Source organism: Chlamydotis macqueenii, chromosome 5, assembly GCF_036417535.1.
Source record: "Chlamydotis macqueenii isolate bChlMac1 chromosome 5, bChlMac1.mat, whole genome shotgun sequence".
In the NCBI taxonomy this organism is placed as follows: domain Eukaryota; kingdom Metazoa; phylum Chordata; class Aves; order Otidiformes; family Otididae; genus Chlamydotis; species Chlamydotis macqueenii.
Genome location: NC_141560.1, coordinates 40,738,654 through 40,761,073, shown reverse-complemented (window position 1 = coordinate 40,761,073; position 22,420 = coordinate 40,738,654). Strand labels below are relative to the sequence as shown.

The 22,420-nt window shown below is 38.6% G+C and overlaps 1 protein-coding gene across 1 annotated transcript in view; it reads right to left on the bottom strand.

The window, feature by feature from the left end:
- The window catches only part of TTBK2 (tau tubulin kinase 2), a 91,154-nt gene that overhangs the window by 26,466 nt on the left and 42,268 nt on the right, over window positions 1-22,420 (bottom strand). The window contains exons 8-10 of the mRNA XM_086748751.1: window positions 3,317-3,382; window positions 2,632-2,724; window positions 1,493-1,618 (exon numbers count right to left, since the gene is read on the bottom strand). Of these exons, the coding sequence (XP_086604877.1) occupies window positions 1,493-1,618; window positions 2,632-2,724; window positions 3,317-3,382 (285 nt within the window). The remainder of the gene's footprint in view (window positions 1-1,492; window positions 1,619-2,631; window positions 2,725-3,316; window positions 3,383-22,420) is intronic.

Sequence of the window (22,420 nt, the reverse complement as noted above, 5' to 3'; positions counted from 1 at the left end):
AAAGCACTTTCCCATCGCTTTAAATAAAACCACCTGCTCTGGTCTAAGGCACATAAGCAAGACCCTGTTGGAAGGCTCAGGCTCAGGCCTACAATCAAGGTTTTTCTACACAACATCAAAATTTCTGCAATCAGTAATTTTTACCATAGAAGAAAAAGATAAATCTGAGTCATCTTTATAACTAGGCACACAAAACATTCAAAACTTTCTTAATAATTCTCCTCATTTAATTGTAAACTATAGGATAAATTCCATGGAAATTTGTAATAGAAAAGGAAAAAAAACAATCAAGGTATTTATTTTTCAGGAGCACTGAACATTTTCTGTATTTGTAATAAGATTTTTTTACATTCAAATTTTTGCACAAAAGTTGTGGTTTTTTTCCTTGTAAATGTGCAGAAGAATGTACCAGTATATTTAGAGACATTCACTTACTAACAGGAAATTAGTTATCTCTTGAGATTTTCAGTTCTTATTTTGAATCTTATATATATTGATTTCTCTGTTAATCTTACCATGTAAAGCACAAGAATCATTCTTATCAAAGTTACAATTCTAGAATTAGTCAGAATGATTTATTTAGTCATCGAACCAATTTAGCTTGCGCACAAGCAGAAAACCATTCCTTCTGTTTTTGCCAAGTTGGTGAGTTGAACAAATGCACAAAGGCAGACAGGTAATGCAAGTGGGAAGCTGACAGAAATGTGTGTTTCTGGGAGCCAGAGGAAAGGTATAAAGGGAAAACTTGTTGTGGTGTGATCTTAGATCAGTTCAACTTCTCCAACAGTTTGTCAGACTGAAAAAACTCTCCCTCTCTACTCTTCCTGAGTATTCTTCTGCTGCTTTCCACACACTGGTGTAGAACAAAGTTCTATCTTTGAGTTTTATTTATCGTTAAATCATGGGTCAACACTTGAGTGAGTAAGACACGTATTCTACAGCATATCCTCTCAGCACCTATCACCTTAGCACTGAGCTGAAGCTGTCCATTTCAGCAGGCAATACTCTCTTAAACAAAGAAAAATTACTAGTTTTCTGGCGATCTCTGTAAGCAATACTTCAGCCTTAAAAACCCATCATGGCTGCATGCTGTGCTCTCACTGTATATATTGTAGGTGCAGAACTCCAGATTTTGGAAAATTGCCAGAATGACTATCACTGAGGAAGCAATTGGATCGACTGAACTTAAGGAGTGCCCACTAGAGGCTATGATAGTAGGACAGCACCTGATCCTAACAGAATACTGACTGCAAAGCAACTGTCAATTGTTTTTAGAAACTTAACTGCCTTACTCTTCTCAAATGAAAAAAAAAATTACATCTTTGAACCACAAGGTTTCTGCAGCACTAGATGGTTACTAAAATAACTTTGTGGTGGCTCAATCCATAGTAACTACCAAGACTACACAATTAAATCAAAGGAAATTCAAGATGAAACAGCATAAAATTCTGCTATTTAAAAATCAGAAAGACAGAACAGCAAAAATGTTTACCTGGTAATCAGGCTTTGTAAAGTAATCTAAATTAGAAATGTGATCCAGAAAGATGTTGAATTCTTGAGGAAGATGTTTCAACATAAGTCTGTGCTCGTACCTTTCTTTAATGGAGCCCACTTGCTCCTAGGAGTAAATAACACACCAAACATTAACAGACCTTCATTCTCTGCTACAACATATTGGCCTTTTACAGCTATTCAGTACACTACTGGCCAGAAAACTGGGCAAGTAAATTACACTGAATAGTACTGAGGAAGGCCATTGTACATCAGATAGCAAGGTAAGAGATTCTGTTGTTGCCCTCAGCACACATGCAAAATAATGTACAAACTTCAAATTCAATATGAAAATACGAAAAGCCATTTAATTTTCTGCTGTGTTTGAATGCTGCCTGATATCAAGGCCTGTCATTAGATACTCCAACTCTTCTGAAAAGCATGTTTTAAAGATGTAAGTACCCCGTTGCATCCAGTCACTGATGTCCAGTCACTTTTTGATGTATTTTAGGTCATCACAGTATATTGCAAAAGATTAGTAAATCCTCTTTAGTGTAAGATGAGTAAATCAAAACCAAAAAATATATGCTACCACATTGTCATCTACCAATGCATAAACCACATCAGACAGTAACCTTGTTTCAATCTAATTTCAAAAGAAGTTGAAAGAAGTCATAGTAGGCTAATTAGATGTTGTTTCTTTGCATACCTCATCTATCATGTATCACTAAAAGCACTTCTGCATATTGATTGATTCAATTTGGTTCATAAGCAAATAAGAAATGCCCATTTCACAAATAATGAAAATAGATAAGAAATTCTAAATGTGTGATAGGTGAAATCAAAAAGTACTCAAGTGAAAACAGAAAAATTAAATAAGTGGCATATATACACTTACTTTTGCCTTTTAAAACATTTGCAAACTACAAGCACAATCCAATTCCTGCCTAGACCAGTTCAAAAAACTTGATTGCTTTTAATACCATGATGCTCGCAATGAGAATTAACACTAGAAAACACTGGAAAGTGTAATGTTGAAATTAATGCACCAGTGATTCTTAGTGGAATCTGTATCACAGTTTTGCTTGCAATCCAGAAGTAAATCTCCCTTGTGCTCTTCAGTTTCACTTCTAGCTTTACCTTATCTTTTATTTTTCTCCAAGGCAGTTGCCCAACCACAAATTCCACCAACATATAGAACAGGGACCAGAGGTCATCATGCCGACCCATTTCCTGTGAAAAAGAAATATTATTCTAATGCATCTTACAAATACCTATAAAACAAAAGGGAAGATAGACTCTTTACTGTTCTGGAGACTTAAATTATTATATATAAAAATCAATATAATCAACTCGGCAAAACAAGTTCATATAATTAAACCCGGCAACTATTTTAAGTAGAAGCACACAAGTAAATTTCCATGGAAGATACAGAGAAACAAAACAGATGTTGAAGTGTGTTAAAATAACATTGCAAATCTCTATACTGGAAGAGCTATTGATTCAGATTTCTTTAGTGTATGATGTTAAGATGACATACTGACATTATGTATTTTAGAAAATTCAGTAATTTCACCTTTTTAATTTATTAACTTTTAATACAACTGAATACCAAAGATAACCATTAAACTGACTACTATTTCCACAAGAACTTTTTTTACCCTCAACTACTGTAAAGTATATTATTTTTTCACAAAATTTGTAAGTATTCGTTTCTACATAATAAACACACATATAAAAATACAAAAAAGGAAATCAATAGCAACTGCATTTCTGACGGCTTTCAGCTGCATGAAATGGATATGATATAGACTGAGATACTCACTCTGTTTCTATGAGCATTGATTGATGCATATCGTACTGTTCCTCGAAAACCAGCAACAGCTCGTGGCTGTCAAAGAACAAAAAAAGAAAAAGATTCTCATTGTCAGAAATAAATCCTCTGACTACTTAACTTGGCATCTACAAAGTGAGTATGGGGCCACAACAAATATCATTAGAGACTTTTTGTTTTATTTCCATTTACTGTATTTCAGGAAGTTCTCATTGGAAATTGAAGTAGGCACCACAAAGTGACATATGCCATAGTTTTTTGAACCATCTATTTATGTCACGTTTTGTCCTTCACAGGTATCAAGTTCTGTTTACCTCATCCCTCAAAAAAGCTATCAGGCAGAACTATTCTGCTTTCTTCTCCAATAATTTCTTGGTTTTAACTATTAGAAGTTTTAGTCTTTAAATTCTCACAAGATCTAAACCATAATTATTTCTCCCACTTTGCTAAAATACACCAACATTATGTGGTACGAACAGACAACCAGCCACTTATTGAAATGTGCTAGCAACATTTTCACAAGCTATATTCTGAATTAGCAAACCAATCAATTTTTTGAGAAATTCTAAATGCAGGGAAAGCCACAGGTAAGTCTCAAAGCTGTGGCTGAGCAGTAAATAGCAACTGGTGCATGACAGGCACCAATTAAAAATATTTATTTTTCTAGTTTCTGAATACCAGCATTTCCTCCCTGACACTCTAGATATTGTATGATCATAAGTCAATTGGTGTTTTATAATCACAGAATATATTTTCCCATCTTTTCCTTCAAATAAAATGTTACAAAAGGAATTCTATAGCTGATAATAGGAATAATTACTACACATTTGCAATTTAAAAAATCAAACTGAGATGTTACTATTTTGCCTAAGACAGATATCCAATCCATGCTACCCCCTTAATTAATCATTCCATAGAGAGAGAACTGCCAGAACTGCTAAATTTGTTTTTTGACACAGTCTTATCTTCCCAATCAAGAATTCTTTTTGTTTCCTCTAACAGTGAATATGAGAAACCTGAAGTATCTTCCTCACCTCTGACTTGTACTTAAAGGAGTATTGGTGATCTGTCTGCCTGCCCTAGACTCACGACAATTCTTCAGATTTAAAAAAAAAATTTGCATGATACATTGAAAAGTCTAGTTTGATATACACACAAAGATAACCACAATACAATATTATTACCCTATTAAGATAAAACACTTCAGTCTCTCCCCACATATATGTATAGGTATAATTTCTGCTTATCCACCAAGAGACGCTATACTGAGAGCTATCCTTTAAGTATGCTGGGACCTGCCAATGCTGTCAGCAACCCTATCAAGTAAATCCACCAGGATTATGCAGCAATGTCTTTAAAAAGGATTCAACAGCCCATATAATCAATGCCTGCTAGAGTGGTACTATGGGAGCTGAACCAGTGTTAGTTAAAGTGGAGAATATTTTCTAGGATGTATTCCATAAATGTTAGGTTATCATAAAGTTTAAAAGGTGCTTGGAACACGTTTTGTGTTCAGGCAGGACAGACAATTGAGTTAGTATCTTAAGTCTTTTAAGTATATCATATTCCATACTGAACATTACTCTGAAATGAAGCATAAAACTGTAGTTGCAGAAATTTCACAGTACCATGCAATTATAAAAAGAATAGATCAAATGCTTTGGAACTGCTAAATTTCCACAGAAACTAAATTTTACAAAAAAATCTTCTTAGTAGTTCTGAAGACTGGCAAAGCATCCAAGTAAGAATAATACAGCATCACTGCCAAGACAATCAAAATACAGGTCAATTTCTAAAAAGATGCAGTTTGATGAACACCCTTTCTTCAGAGAGCACTGAGAGCTTGACTTTAGAACACCCAAAAATACAAATTCAGTAAATCCCAAGAGCATGAAGTTTTAGAAGATGAAACCAAATGCTTACTGTCTTCAGCATCTGGTCCGAATGTTAAAAAGGAAGGACTATATTCAGTTTTACTAAGTTAAGTATTTCCACTCTTCTGAGAATAATGAAAAATATGAAAACTATGATGAAATTAGGCTGCCATCCTTAGACATTCCTATGAAATTATTTGCCCTAAGATTATTTCAATTATCTGAGAATCTTCTGGCTGGAAAAAAATGAAAAAGCATGAATATTGTTTCTATATATTAGCTTATAATTAAGAGAATTCTGAATTCTTTACCCTAGCAAAGATATCTAAATTCTTCTGCAATCTCTTGTATAAATCTGACTTAAGAGCATATGTAACTCCGCTACATTTTAAGACACAATGAAATACCTTTCAGTAATGCAGTTGGTCACTATTTAACAGCGGTATTACAATGCCACACAACAACAATAGATAGTGATATTCTATCATGTCACTAACGACAGGAATGATGGCTCTAGTAGATCAAATCAACTTTGCCCAATTCTGAATAGAATTTATAGGCTTCTGAGCATTTGCAGAATTTGTGAAACTGTTTCAGAGCTCTTTATGCACCTCACAACAGCTCATGTAGTAAAATAGAAACATTACAGGCAATAATAGAAACTTCCTGAATGATTCATTGCATTTTTTCAAATAAAATTCCCCTCTGGTATTACTGATCATGGAGATTTCTTTTTAGAAACCTCCAGATTTTTCCTGTCTGAGCTCACCTGCCACCAACTGGAGGGGGGGAGAATCTCCCACCAGTTTTCAGTGCAATATATAATTCAAACTCAGATCTACCTAAACAGAAGTTGTGATTTCCAAAAATTGACTGCAGCTGTCTGACCCTGTGCTACCTAGCTCCAGCAGAAGCTAACAAGCCAAATTAACATCTAACAGTACAATTACATTTTGCTAATGTGGGTTCTAACAGACATGTGGTGACAAATGAAATTTAACACCAACTGCCTGTGCTATAAAAGAGCATCACCATCTCTAAGCAATATTTGATACACGAACCAGCTCCCGAGCTACTTAGTTTTCAATCTGGAGTATTTACTTAGCCAATGTGATGCACTAGCTGAAAACAGCAATCGATCCAAAGCTGATTCATGAGCAGACAAAAGGTCTGGTGGGTTGGAGGTGGTAAAAACCTACTAAGTGTCTGTCACAAACCTGAACTTACTGCAGTGAAAAAATTACACAGGATAAATCTGTCATGTATGTTTGCTTTGCCCTTCTTCCTCTCATACCAGGAGTTGAAGCAGAGATAAGAGGAAGACTACCTACATAAGCCAGCTCTGGCAGAGAACTTCCCCCGATGGCAGAATATTGTTTTACTTACCTCCGTAAGTAAAAATTTTATGGTTGTTCTACATTATGAGAAGTCCTGTGCTCTTAGCAGACTGGAGAAGAGAGATCTTAATTTTTTATTGTTTTGTACATATCATATTTAGTATTTATAATGATAATACCCTACATTAAAGAGTTGCATCAATCCAGCAGATTTATTGCTGTGGCAGACTTATTTTCAACTAAGGACGACAAGCAAAAGGTCTCAAGAAAGCTAATGTACATAAAATAACATACTTTCCTTCTTTTCTTTTAAACTGTTCAAAATAATTTTTCATAGCTCAGCAGAGAATTTAGTCCACAACTCAGAATCAGAAACTAAAGTTTCTGTTTTGATTTTAGTTTGCTTCTATTTTCACCAGGAAACAAATTTTACTGAACCAAACCATCTGTCTTTCCACTATAACAGCTCTTAATTTAAAACCATTAGGACAGCTCCCAAATACTTTCAGCTCCTGTAAGTTTAATTAAAGTTGGTGATTAAAGACAGAACCCAAACTAGTACCTTGACAGAGAAGCTGAGAGCTAAAATTCCATTAAAATGGCTGACAGACATCTTAAGAAATACCCATCAGCTGGTCAATCAGCATGCATTTTAGATGGCAAGTAAGCACACGCCTGGTCCTGAAACTGCAACTATGTACTGGTCAGAAAGGTAGGGTGTAGTATGAAGCTGAAAATACTACGAAATTTGGAGAGCATAAGGGAAGCAGTACACAAAACTATAGGAAAACAGTAAGTTTCACCATTCATAGAATAATTTGATTTTTTTCAAAAATAATACCAAATCTCAGTGGAAAAAAAATATTTCTCTTTTTTTAAAGGACTGTTACAGCCCATTCTCCTGAGCATCTATCAGTTCTATAGAAAATAAAGGAACTGCTGTATCAGAATACAGAACAGCTATACAGCACTCTAGAATGTCTAAACTAAATTGTTCAATGATTGTCTGGATAAACACTGTATCAGTGTTCTGCACACAACAGGAAAGAAGAGAAAAAAAAACAACATACCCCAACAATTACAAAGTATTGTATTATGAGAATTAAATCTTTTTCATATCTCAACTATTTATCAACCTGTTCCTTCGGGCAAGATATTAATAGATTGTGTATTCTTTACATTTTTCACCCCAAAACCCCAAACATCAGGTTTAAAGAATCTTCCTCTCAAAGAAATAACTATACATTATTTTCTTAAATTTTTCATTTCATATAATTATTGCAAGAACATTCCATAGAGATGTTACAAAACAATATCACACTACATTAAATTTATATATCCATTCCACTAGTGTCACCTTCTAAGTCAATTCATAAGGCTCTTTTTTATCTTTTACACTAACTCACTACCTGCCTTTTTCACCTTGTACTATCACGCACGAGGCACCAGCTATCTGTCTCTGTTACACTGATTTCCTTCACTTCTTTGTCAGTAATACAATTAAACTTGCAAGGATCATATTCAGCGGCTACATATATACAAGATTGTGCATTAAATAATCTCCCTCTATGTCCTTGAAGGAGATTATGGCAACAAACATAGTAAATAGTGTTACCCTGGTAGGCAGAACACAGCTATATCACTACAACTGCATAGGTATACCACACCTGTGCATTATTACAAAAAAAAAGTTTGAATCGTAACAATTTAATAGTAATTTTCATCTCTTTATTCAAAAAATAATGTCTGCACAAACCTCTTCAAATTAACTGCCTTGTCTTCCCTATAAAGTTATCACTTATTCAGAAATGCAGCCTCAAATGACTAACATCATAATTCTCTCAACTCATGCAGATTCCTGCTTATAAATCTTATGAAACAAAGGGCTCTTGGCTTAGTCTCTCCAGCAAATAACCATTTCAATGTAGGGCCCTTTGACATAAAAATCTAAACCTTCTTCAGTTTCTCCTGGGATGTAAGGGGAAAAAAAAAATAATTAATTAGGCTCCAGTCTTTGTTGACTTACTAGACATGAGGGAAAGAATTAAGGAGTATGTGTAGGTTATTTAAGCATGAGGCTGTGTTCATGTTGTGCGTTGAATGGCTCTGATATTATAAAATAATTCCTTTGCTACAGAACTGAAAGTTATAAAGAAAATATAAAGCTGTAATAATTCATCTTAGACTCTTCAACAGACCTCCATTTACTGAAATTAAGCTTTTTTTTCTTTAAAATATTTCATTTTTCAAAAAAGTTATCAACTATCGAATGCTTAGCTCAGAATTTTGAGGGAGACCTTGCAAACCTCATCTGTTTGCAAAACTATATGTAATGTAGTCTGACTGATGGAGATTTAAGGAAGAAAAGCTGAAAACATAGCTTTAAAATATTTGGGTTTTAGATATTTTCTTTGTTCTACAGTAGCAAAATGTACAAAATTTAATTTTACAGACATGGAAAGGAAGAGGTGGGCTATAACAGGAAGAGACAGTCAAGTTTCCAAAAAAATGACCCAAGTCCTCTATTCCGGCACTACTTTTGAATTATTGTTTATCAATAAAAATATTTATTTTAGAAACAAAGAACATACAGTAAATAGTTTCCAAAATTCTATTTGGCAGCTGAATTATATCACATACATCTCTATTACTCCTTCTTTTAATTTTATTTGTTCCATAATAGCTGAACTGATTTTGCTAATTGCTGTAAAACACGAGTGCAACGTATTCAAATAAATTAATATTTACACACTAAAGATTTAAAATATTCCTTTGTTCATAATTTCTTGTTCATTCTATGCCTTTCCACTGATTTATAGAGAGTTCAGTACAAAACTGTTACTTTTTTTTAATGGTTTACAATCCCAGCTCTTGAACCTTCCCAAGAAGTGCTGAAGAGAAGTGAAGAGAGGTGGCTGTTAGGAGGCTGATGTCAAAATACACCATGAAGACACCTGTCCTACAGTTCAGTTAAAACTACAACTTGCCAACTTATCCCATCACGTCAAACTCCTCAGTAAGCCGGGAGCAGTGAAAATTTGGACATAATTCAGCTTTGTTGCATCACCTCCCATTTCCCTGTCATGTCTTCTTCCTCCCTTCATACAGATTAGAATAAATATTTCCAGAAACTATTTTTAGCAGCAGCTGACCCAGTGCAATGCTCTACAGAGACAGACACTACTCTTGGTGCTGGCAGAGCATAGTGGTCTTCACAGGCTAGATAGCCCACACAAAGCTTCGCACTAACACAGCTGAACTACTTCCAGATTTAAAGTTCACTAAAGCATTTATATGACACCTTTGAGGTTATTACCAAATGTTTCTTCTTCTTTGTAAGACAAACAATGTAGACACTAATAAAAGGAACTGTGCTTTTAGGATTGCCCAGTTATAGACATTTCATCCTGCGATGACATGTCACTGGGAAGGGCAGGAGAAAGGTGAGGGAAAAGCAGTCATAGGATTACTCTCCCTTTGACCTAAAAAGTCTCATTCATCAAAAATACAACAGCTCCACTGGCTAAACAGAGCTTCCTTAGAACTCCTTTTAACCCACTAGTTAGGACACTCTCAAAGAGAAAGCTCACATTCCAAACTGAGCACCAAATTGGGCAAAAAGGAATTTTCTCCTTCATTCATCTTGCTGAGTCCAAATCACCTGACTCAGGGGTCTCAGTGTTAATTTGGATAACTGCCAGTAAGTGAGACCTCTATACTGAGTAGAAAAACACAGATGTTTTAGATAGAAATGTTTTATCTAAATACCACCTTCTTATGGATAGTTTTTCAATTGTGTTTTTCCATAGCTTTGTCAGCTCAGCTTGCATACATGTCATACTACCGTCTTTGTAAGTCAAATATAATTCAGTTATTTGTAACTTGAAGTTTACATAAATAAAAGACCACAAAATTCAGGCCCATGATAATACTTGATGGTATTTATCATTTTTAAAGAATTATGACCTCAAATTATTTTTAAAGGTTAATCTGTTTAAGAGCAAAGATTAGCAGCTTTTTTCTTTTATTTTGCTTTTTTACTATTAAATTTAATAGTCCCTCAAAGAACAGTTATGGTTAACGTTTACTTTGAAGCAAGAGTGATGACAACTGCCCAAGAGCTAGCTGTAGTACTGATGATGTTAAGAATGCAAATACCCTTCCGATCTTGTCCCTAATGGTTTTCTGTTTCTGTACCACAGCTGACACCTTCACTTTCCATTATCACCACGTAAATAGAGACATGTAAACCTGTATGAAGTTAGGTTTACATTCAAAAAGAATAATTTATTCTTTGTCTGAAGAAAAAAACAGATGCTAGTACTACCTACTTCAGCTATCACTAGGGCAATGGGGAACAAAATGGTAGGTAAAATAACACTCTGAAAAAGCAATAAACAGTAGACTATGACTCTCATAAATACACTAAATTTGCATCCTGCTAAATGTATTCATCTGATGATCAGAAAGAGTCTCCCCAGAATTAAATTCTAATTACCCTGCTTTGTAGTAATCAATTCTTATCTACACCATTAATTCAATTATTGGCTTCCTCTCTCCAACAATTTATTCCCCTGCCCACATTTCCTCCTTCCTTCTTTTAACCACTTACCTCATCCCCAGCAGTTTTTGTTCTCCTTCCACCATACATTTTTCTCTCTTCCAGTCTTTTCCTTCACAAGACAAGGCTCCTCCCACCAATAAGTGTTTTCTTATCAACTTCTGTTCTGGAATTTAATTCTACATCTGCCCCAAATACCTGCATCCCAGTTCTGTCCTCAACATGTAAAATTTAGTTTCAGAAGCCTATACAAACACACCACTGCTTGAGTTTCTGTATTCTTCATCTTATTCCCAGCCACACACGTATCGTTGTTCTAGGTTTCCCAAAACTATATGTGGTCAAAATATGTTCCAAGCAAACAAAAACAAAATGGACAAAATGGCAGGGCTCAAATCACTGAGAACAGCAGCATAGTTGCAGAAAAAAACTGTGCATGTGCCATTTGTTTACATATGTTTTTCACAATTTAGAACAGACTAGACTAGTGGCTGATATTTTACTTTCTAGATACTACATTTGAGTGTTCAATTAAATTTAATTGAATTTAATTCTAAAACAATTCAATTGAATTTAATTTAAAAAAATAATTCTAATAAAATAGTACAAGATCTCAAATGCACGTGAATCCATGTAAAGAAAAAAAAAAAGATCAAAACTACCCACTGTAAATAGTGAACTGTATGTTAATAGAGTGAATACAAATACCGCATTTTAAGGCTAATACCTGAAACAAGTGGCAAATTTTCTCCGCTGACTGAATAACCCAAGAGAATCTAAAAACTCTGACTCCTTAAGACGAGCAATAAAAGTATTTACTTTAGCCAGTATATTCAGACACTGGGGCAGACTAACAAAGTTTGAACACAAGCATTTTCATCACACAGAATCATCTCTCAAATACTCTGTGTCCTGTAATTTCCTGAAATGAACTCTTATTTCTCTTTATAAAAAGAGGAGTGATATTTTCCCATAAGGAAAATGCTGAATTTAAAGCTACAATTCAGAAAATGATTTCCGAATATCAGAAAAGATTAGTCCTTCTCTAACAGTTGCTGTACTGCATTTATAATCGATTCTACCCCTTTTTACCAACTTTACACAGTCAATGTGTAAAAATAAGACTTAGAAACTCAGCATTCCTTTTGTAGGGAAAGGAATAAAGACAGCTACAAGTGAAAAATTTGAGAAACACACTGAAGGGGTATTCTTTTTTTTTTCCTTCAGAAAACAAAGAGTTCTGATATCACTGGAGGAAGAAATTACACAGGACTCCAGAGACAACTAGAGGAAAAGGCTATTTCAACTGCAATGTGGGAAAAGAAGTTTATGTAAAAAAAAAAAAAAAAAAAAAGGTGATGACAGAAGTAAAAGGGAAACCAGGAAGAATATGAAGAAATTTTATACTAGTTTTTACAAACAAAAACCATATGTTTCTATGTTTACAGTAATTTATTCCCAATTTTAAAAACTGGTGGAACTCCTCTGCTCTTTAACTCCATGCCATCATTTGTATTGAAAGCTTATCTCAGATGGAATGGATGAGCCAAACAACACATCATTGGCTAGGTCCCTCAGTTAATAAATGAGAAAAATCTACCTCATAATTAAGAGAAACAGATATTTCACATGAATCATTTGTGTCCTTCAGATACGTTAAAATCTTGTAGCAGTAGTTCATATGAAATCTGCTGCTTATTGCCTTCAAAAGCTTAAGCTTTGTGATTGTTCTGCACTTTTCTTGGAAAAGGGGGTTTGATGGATACAAAAATGCGGGAATAGGGAAGACATTAATACCTACAGAAGCAATTTCTTAGACTCCATCATATTTTAGTGGACAAACTACAAATGCACAGCAACCAGCTGGAGTGTGTGGAGCTCCATCTGGGGATGGAGGAGAAGCTGACAGAGAGCTTATGGGTCAAGATTAGAGGATGGGGACGGACAGGGGACGTTACGGTGGGGGTCTGTTACAGGCCACCTGGCCAGGAGGACAGAGCGGATGAGGCGCTCTATAGGCAGATAGGAGCAGCCTCACGGTCACAAACCCTGGTCCTCACGGGGGACTTCAACCACCCTGACATCTGTTGGAGAGCCAACACGGCAGGGCACAGGCAGTCCAGGAGGTTCCTGGAATGCGTGGACGACAACTTCCTCCTGCAGGCAATAGAGGAGCCGACAAGAAGGGGTGCCATGCTCGACCTTGTGGGGGATGTGAAACTGAAGGACAGCCTTGGCTGCAGCAACCACAACATGGTGGAGTTCAAGATCCAAGGGGCAGCAAGGAAACTACATGCCTAGGAAACTACTCTCTGCCCTAGACTTCAGGAAGGCAGACTTCAGCCTCTTCAGGGACCTGATGGGCGGGCAAAGTGCCATGGGAGGTGGCCCTGGAGAAAAGAGGGGCCCAGGAAAGTTGGTCCATATTCAAGAAGCACCTCCTCCAAGCTCAGCAGAGGTGCATCCCGATGAAGAACAAGTCGGGCAAAAAGGCCAGGAGGCCTGCGTGGATGAGCAAGGAGCTCCTGGACCAACTGAAAGTAAAGAAGGAAGCCTATAGAGGGTGAAAGCAGAGACAGGTAGCCTGGGAGGACTACAAAGAGGCTGTGCAAGTGGCCAGGGATCGGGTGAGGAAGGTTAAAGCCCTAATGGAATTGAATCTGGCCAGGGATATAAAAAGCAACAAGAAAAGCTTCTATAGGTACGTAGGGGACAAAAGAAAGTCCAAGGAGAATGTAGGGCCCCTCCGGAAGAAAACCAGTTTCCTGGTTACCCGGGACATGGAGAAGGCTGAGATACTCAACGACTTTTTTGCCTCAGCCTTCACTGATAAGGGCTCTTGTCTCACCACCCAAGCCGTGGAAGGCACAAGCAGGGACTGCGAGGATGAAGAACCACCCACTGTACTGGAAGAGCAGGTTCGGGAACATCTGAGGAACCTGAAGGTGCACAAGTCCATGGGACCTGATGAGATCCATCGGCAGGTCCCGAGGGAACTCATGGATGAAGTTGCCAAGCCACTGGCCATTGTATTTGAGAAGTCGTGGCGGTCTGGCGAGGTCCCCGATGACTGGAAGAGAGGGAACATAACCCCTATTTTCAAAAAGGGGAATAAGGAGGACGCGGGCAACTACAGGCCGGTCAGCCTCACCTCTGTGCCTGGCAAGGTCATGGTGCAGATTCTCCTGGGAACCATGCTGAGGCACATGCAGAGCAAGGAGGTGGTTGGTGACAGCCAACACGGCTTCACCAAGGGCAAATCGTACCTGACCAATTTGGTGGCCTTCTATGACGGGGTGACAGCATCGGTGGACAAGAGATGAGCAACGGACATCATCTACCTGAACTTGTGCAAAGCTTTTGACACTGTCCCACATGACATCCTTCTCTCTAAACTAGAGAGACATGGGTTTGATGGACGGACCACTCGGTGGATAAGGAGTTGGCTGGATGGCTGAACTCAGAGAGTGGTGGTCAACGGCTCAATGTCCAAGTGGAGACTGGTCACGAGTGGCGTTCCTCAGGGGTCCATGTTGGGCCCGGCCCTGTTCAACATCTTTGTTGGCGACACGGACAGCGGGATTGAGTGCACCCTCAGCAAGTTTGCCGACAATACCAAGCTGTGTGGTGCCAGTGACACACTGGAAGGGAGGGATGCCATCCAGAGGGACCTTGACAGGCTGGAGAGGTGGGCCTGTGCCAACCTCATGAAGTCCAACCAGGCCAAGTGCAAGGTCCTGCACCTAGGTCATGGCAATCCCAGGCACAAATACAGGCTGGGCGGGGAATGGATCGAGAGTAGCCCTGAGGAGAAGGACTTGGGAGTGCTGGTAGATGAGAAGCTCAACATGAGCCAGCAATGTACCCTTGTGGCCCAGAAGGCCAACCACATCCTGGGCTGCATCAAGAGGAGCATGGTGGAGGGAGGTGATTCTGCCCCTCTACTCTGCTCTGGTGAGACCCCACCTGGGGTACTGTGTCCAGTTTTGGAGCCCCCAACACAAGAAGTACATGGACCAGTTGGAGAGGATCCAGAGGAGGGCCACGAAGATGATAAGAGGGCTGGAGCACCTCTCTTATGAGGACAGGCTGAGAGAGTTGGGGCTGTTCAGCCTGGAGAAGAGGAGGCTCCAGGGAGACCTTATAGCAGCCTTCCAGTACCTCAAGGGGGCCTACAAGAAAGATGGGAAGAGGCTGTTCAGTAGGGCCTGTTGTGACAGGACAAGGCACAATGGTTTTAAAACAGAGGGAGGTAGATTTAGATTGGATATTAGGAAAAAAACTTTTACAATGAGAGTTGTAGAACACTGGCACAGGTTGCCCAGAGAGCTGGTGGATGCCCCATCCCTGGAAATGTTCAAGGCCAGGTTGGATGAGGCTCTGAGCAACCTGATCTAGTTGGGGATGTCCCTGCTCCTTGCAGGGGGGTTGGACTAGATGACCTTTGAAGGTCCCTTCCAACCCTAAGCATTCTATGATTCTATGATATATCTCCTTAACGTCTTATTTTTTTACTTTCAAAATCAGTCATACTGTCATCTGGCCGCTGCAAACCAAATGAAGGTCATTTTAGATAACCTAATCCAAGGGTGAAAAATCATGCTATTGCAAATCCCCCTGGGGTGGGGGGGGGGGGGGGGAGGAGAAACAGTGAAATGGGCTAAAAACTGCTTCCTCCTCAATTCTGTAAAAAGACAGTCCACGTGTGACGCTCTAAAAATATAACAGTAAGCAGCACAAGTGTTGAACAACCAAATTGCTCACTTGGGACTTCTCTTCCTGTTCTTTAAATATTACTTTTCAAGAAGCTCTTTGTATTAAACCTGCATTTTTCAAAACAGTACTTATGTAGGAGCAGCTACAGCTGAATGGACTCTTGGGTAGCATGGTTTTAATGGTGCTAAATCACCATGGAATCTGACATTAAGATGAGTAGTACGAAGACGAACAACACCTATGCTATGCTGGACCTTGTTCTCACCAGCAGGGTGGGGCTGGTGGGGAATGTGGAGCTCAAGGGCAGCCTTAGCTGCAGTGACCATGAGATGGTGGAGTTCAAGATCCTGAGGGCAGCAAGGAGGGCACACAGCAAGCTCTGTGCCCTGGACTTCAGGAGAAGATTTTGGCCAATTTAGTAATCTCCTTGGTAGTGTACCATAGAATAAAGCCCTAGAGGGAAGAGAGGCACAACAAAGTTGGCTAATATTCAAAGATCACCTACTCCAAGCTCAGGAGTGATGCATGTCAAGAAAGAGGAAAATGCCAGATGGCCTGTATGGATGAACAAGGAGCTCCTGGACGAACTGAAAAAACACAAAAAGGAAGCATACAGAGGGTGGAAGCAAGGACAGGTAGTCTGGGAGGAATACAGAGAGGTTGTCCAAGCAGCCAGGGATCAGGTAAGGAAGGCGAGAGCCCTGACAGAACTAAATCTGATCAGGGACATCAAGGGCAACAAGAAAAGCTTCTTTAGGTATGCCAGGGATAAAAGGAAGACCAGGGAGAACGTGGGCCCTCTGCAAGAGAAAACAGGACACCTGGTTACCCGGGACATGGAGAAGAACGAGGTCCTGAGAGAACTGGCAGATAAAGTTGCCAAGCTGCTGTTCATCACAGTTGAGAAGTCGTAGCAGCATGGTGAGGTTCCTGCTGAGTGGAAAAGGGGAAATACAACCCTCATTTTTAAAAAGGGAAACAAGGAAGACCCGGGCAACTACAGGCTGGTCAGCCTCACCTCTGTACCTGGCAAGATCATAAAACAGATCCTCCTGGAAACCATGCTAAGGCACATGGAAAATAAGGAAGTGATCGGTGACAGCCAACATAGCTTCACTAAGGGCAAATCGTGCCTGACCAATTTGGTGGCCTTCTATGACAGGGTTACAGCATCGGTGAACAAGGGACGAGCAACTGACATCATCTAACTGGACTTCTGCAAAGCTTTTGACACTGTCCCACATGACATTCTTGTCTTTAAACTGGAGAGACATGGACTTGACAGACAGGCAACTCAGTGGATAAGGAATTGGCTGGATAAACACAGTCAGAGAGTGGTGGTCAATGGCTTGATGTCCAAGTGGAGACAAGTAATAAGTTGCATCCCTCAGGAGTCAGTACTGGGACTGGCCCTGATTAAAAACTTTGTCAGCAACATGGACAGTGGGACTGAGTGCACCCTCAGCAAGTTTGCTGATGACACCAAGCTGTGTGGTGCGGCTGACATGCTGGAGGGAAGGGATGCCATCCAGAGGGACCTTAACAGGCTGGAGAGGTGGGCCCATGAGAACCTCATGAACCTCAATAAGGCCAAGTGCAAGGTCCTGCAGCTGGGTCAGGGCAATCTCAACCACAAATACAGGCTGGGCAGAGAATGGATCAAGAGTAGCCCTGAGGAGAAGGACTTGGGAGTGCTGGTAGATGAGAAGCTCAACATGAGCCAGCAATGTACCCTTGCAGCCCAGAAAGCCAACCGCATCCTCAGCTGCATCAAAAGAAGCGTGGCCAGCACGTCGAAGGATGTGATTCTGCCCCTCTACTCTGCTCTGGTGAGACCCCACCTGGAGTACTGTGTCCAGTTCTGGAGCCCCCAACATAAGAAAGAGACGGACCTGTTGGAGAGGGTCCAGAGGAGGGCCACGAAGACGATCAGAGGGCTGGAGCACCTCTCCTATGAAGAAAGGCTGAGAGAGTTGGGGCTGTTCAGCCTGGAGAAGAGGAGGCTCCAGGGAGACCTTATAGCAGCCTTCCAGTACCTCAAGGGGGCCTACAAGAAAGATGGGGAGAGGCTGTTCAGTAGGGCCTGTTGTGACAGGACAAGGCACAATGGTTTTAAAATAGAGGGAGGTAGATTTAGATTGGATATTAGGAAAAAATTTTTACAATGTGAGTTGTAGAACACTGGCACAGGTTGCCCAGAGAGCTGGTGGATGCCCCATCCCTGGAAATGTTCAAGGCCAGGTTGGATGAGGCTCTGAGCAACCTGATCTAGTTGGGGATGTCCCTGCTCCTTGCAGGGGGGTTGGACTAGAAGACCTTTGAAGGTCCCTTCCAACTCTAACTATTCTATGATTCTGTCTCTGAAAATGACACTGAGATGTCTTAGGATCTGACAATCATGACAGCAAATCTCTGGGGGATCCTCTAATACAGAAGTACAGCTTGAGCTCTTCATGGAAGTAGTTGGGATAATCTTCAAGAAAGGCTGCCTCATTCTAAGCTCTCTGCCTTGACCATTCTTACAGGTAAGAAGTGTACAGAGACACTGTAACTCCTCAGGAAGAAAATAAGTCAACAACAAAAAATCCTCCCTCACAATCTGTCTATAAGAAACATAAATAACAGCCAAAGTGAAAATGTAATGTTGAAACTACTTTTTTTTTCAGTAATTCAAAATAAGAGGGCAGCAATACATACATAGCACATGCATAAAGAAGCCTTCCTATCATTCACGTATTGTTTCTTGTATTAGTAGATAATATTTTCCATATGCAGTATTATCTCCATCTTGGTGCAGCTCTGTACAAACTGACACTAAATTCTTGTTTTCGCTGTTAAGCACACCTTCCATTTAAACGTTAAATAATAATTACAGTCACTACACACTGTATTTCAAGGTTTAAGGGTCAAACAAATATTATTTTCAGCTCCTACAGAAAATAATGATGCTTTCCCAGTTTTGTTTCCAAACAGAGATTTAAAAGAAAACAGTGCAGTTTTGGATGGTTACAGAACTCTCCCTTCCAACATAAGAAGTAGGTAATGGAGGGAGGTCACCATCTTTACTGTTGCTTATCTTTACTGTGAATAAAAGACAACAGGCTGTGCAGGCAGAGATCCTTAAGAGCCTTAAAAAATGAAAATAAGTAGCTTGTTTGATGCACTTTGAAAGGGTAACATAATCAAAACAAATCACATAAATCATGTCTGTAGTAGCACCCTGAATTTCGGTGTTTGTCACACCAAATATCTGACTGTATCAGTCAGGTCAGGGGATGATGAGCCTACACAAGACCTTCAGGTTTGTGAATAAAAGAAAAGAATACATACATACATATATGAATGCATGCATATATTATATAGAAAACACAGTCAGGCTGTATACATAGACTGGATGTAAAGACATACCAAGTCAAAACTGCCAGTAAGCACTGGTGACAGGAAGATGGTGGCACGCAGTGATTATAATGAAGTAGTGCTGAGTGGTTGGCACAGGAGAAAGGAGACTATGAACACATTGAGTTTGTGTTCATTATAAGATATTCACAAAGATACTAGAGACAGATGACAGTTTTAGTTTGAACAGAAGGAAGTAGTATTGGAACAGTGGCATCATGAATGTGAATCATGTGCATGGAGATGAAAAAACGTTTTTATGAATGAGGCTATCTGAAGAAAAAGGGGAAAAGGATGGAACATAAAACTAGAGAGGGATACGCTGAGGAAAGATGATTTGAAATTAAATTTTGAAAGAAGCTGGAGCCAGAAGAAAGTCAGATAAAGGAAGACTGTCACCAAAGATAAAGAGGCAGAAACTACATGGATGCAGGTTTAAGATTTGTATTAATGCAAAATGGAAAAAAAAAAAAAAAAAAAAGAGAAAAGGAGAGAAAGCTGCCAGGAATCATAGGAGACAAAAGCTAGTAATGTTGAGAAAAAACAGCACAGGAAAAGAAGATGTCAATAGGCAGTATGTTGTTATCACATGGGCATGGGAGAAGCTAAATATTAGTTCTGATGGCATTATTACAGAAATTTTTAAATTTGGGATGCTAACATCTCTCAGTAAAGATAAGCTAATAATTTTCTTTCAGTCATAGACTAATCTACCTAAGCAATTTTCTTTGCAAGCTTAATGTAATCAAGATCCCTAGATAACTTAATTAATACATATTTTTAACACACAAAATAATTTCAACTTACTAATAAATGAACCCCCATTAATTTCAAGGCAGATTGAACCAGAGTAGCTTTATTTGTTGTAAACTTTGCAATAAACACTACTTATGGTAAACAACAGCAGAAGAAACAAACCAGTGAGATAAACCTTACTTTATTTCATGAGAAATCATAAATTAAAATACATTCTTATTCTAGTTAATGTGTTAAAAGTCTCATTTTAAAACTTCTCTTTAGCAATGAACAACCATCAAATGAGAATTCAAGAAATGAGTGCTCCCACAAAGGAGAAAAAGCTAGATTACACTCAAGTTAAACAGAAATAAGCAGTACTTAAACACTGGCTTTGTTTGCCCGTAGCGCACAAAAATTCTGGGAGCAATTTTTGCTGTAAAAACATATATTTACTCTAGAGCGTAATTTAATTTATCATGTAAGATAGATCTGCTTTTAACTTAATTCTGCAGCCATCTCAGGAAGGTAGAAAAGCAAGGCAGCAGAATGAGAGAATAGACTGCAGTGAACACAAATAGATCCAACGATACTGTAAAATTTGCCCAAAATGAGTCTATGATAACTTATTAAAATCCTGCAATTAAATTAATACGATGCATGGGAAACTTAGTTCCCTAGGCTATGATTTTAGTGGACATGGTGGTGTTAGGCTGATGGTTGGACTTGATGATCTTGGAGGTCTTTTCCAACCTTAAAGATTCTGTGATTCGGAGTATTATAGACAGGTAAGTGCACATGAAGAAACAGAATGTTCAGAATGGGTCTTTACACTGTAGAAAAGATGAGGGAGAGCTAAGTCCATGCTAGGAAAGTGTCTGTCATCAATGCATTTTCTGTAATGAAAATAGGTATGTTTGGTAACTATTGTAATAACAACATTAAATAAAAAAGTACTTACTGCAGATAGCACCAAAAATATTTACGTTCTCTAACCTGAGTGAATCTTCATTTTGACTTTAAAGCATAAATATTTCTTATTGGAATATTGCTACAACTTCATCAACATTTTTCCAGACTTATTAGCACTGCTGCCCGTTTGTGAACTTCAATGCCATACATGGCACCTGTAGTAAAATCTGTACTTAAACATTGGCCACTACTTTCCATATCAGATCCTGCTTGAAACTTTCTGCGTATTACCAATTTAAGATTAAATTCTTCATGTCAGATGACTGTTTTTGTAGCAGCTTGCTTTATATTTAGCAAATAATTTCAAACTGTTCTTGAATGCAACTGAAACAAATGTATGTTTTGTTTATTAACTCCTGTAACAACTTCTAGGAAGCCTATAGCCCAAATGTGCCCTGGAATGAAGACAGACAAGGAGAAATCTGAGTGTGTATGATGATGATGTCAAGGAATATTCTACTAACCATCCAGAAGTGTTTATGCCTGAGCTTTTGAAAAACTAAACTTCACACAAACTCAATACAGCTCTGTCTGAATCAGCCATCTAAATTCTTTGTATGTTCTGTCTGTCATGATGGACATAATTCAGTATTCTTGCCATAATTCAATCCAGAGTTGCAACAGCCTGAATTTCTTTTCTCTCACTCCTTCAGAATGCTTTCAGGTTTCATTGTGGTGCAAATAAAAGAAATTGAGAGCAAAGAAAACTTCACTTAGCTGCATCACACTATTCCAATGGGCACCAAAACCGCAAGGAGAGAAATTAGTCTAACTGGAAGCAAAGCAATATGAGGAGGTGGATGTAGAAAGGAAACCAGAGAGGAGGGACAAAAGAAGGGATTCAGACTAGAATAAGCACAGGTTTAACAGGAATGCAGAAGGGTCCAAATGGATGGTTGAACATATCAGTACCACTAGCACATACTTCAGTCAAATACTGAAATAAAGTCACAGATTCCCAAATTCTATAATTCCTCTTCTTATAACAGATCTGAAACAAGAACACCTTATCAACTGCTGCATTCCTCTATCTTGGTACAACGTACTGGAATTAACTAAGAGTTTAGTGTTGAGTAGCTTAATGGTTTGATAAATTTCTCATTTCCTCTTTGCTTCTTGACCTGATTTCACAAAAGAAAGCAGTCTTCCTTACCATAAGGACCTCCTTTCAACTTCTTGTTTGAACTTCAGCCAAGTGAATACTACCTATATTAACAAGAATATTCATACTATACAACTGATGATAATTTATTCTTGTAATTGCCTTTTAGTTTCAACTCCCTTGCCAGTCTAAGTTGCATTTTGTCAAAGAACTATACAACGCATTTTTTCTCTGCCAGTCTTGAAGCTAACTCAAGTTTTTATCTCCACCTGTTGTAATGTATATGCTAGCCATTGGTGCTGGCCAATGATTTCTGGAAGGAAGTACAGTCCTGTCAAACTCTCCTGCTTTCAACAGTATCCATATAAGCCTTTTCCATCTTTCTGAGTTGGAAAAACAGAT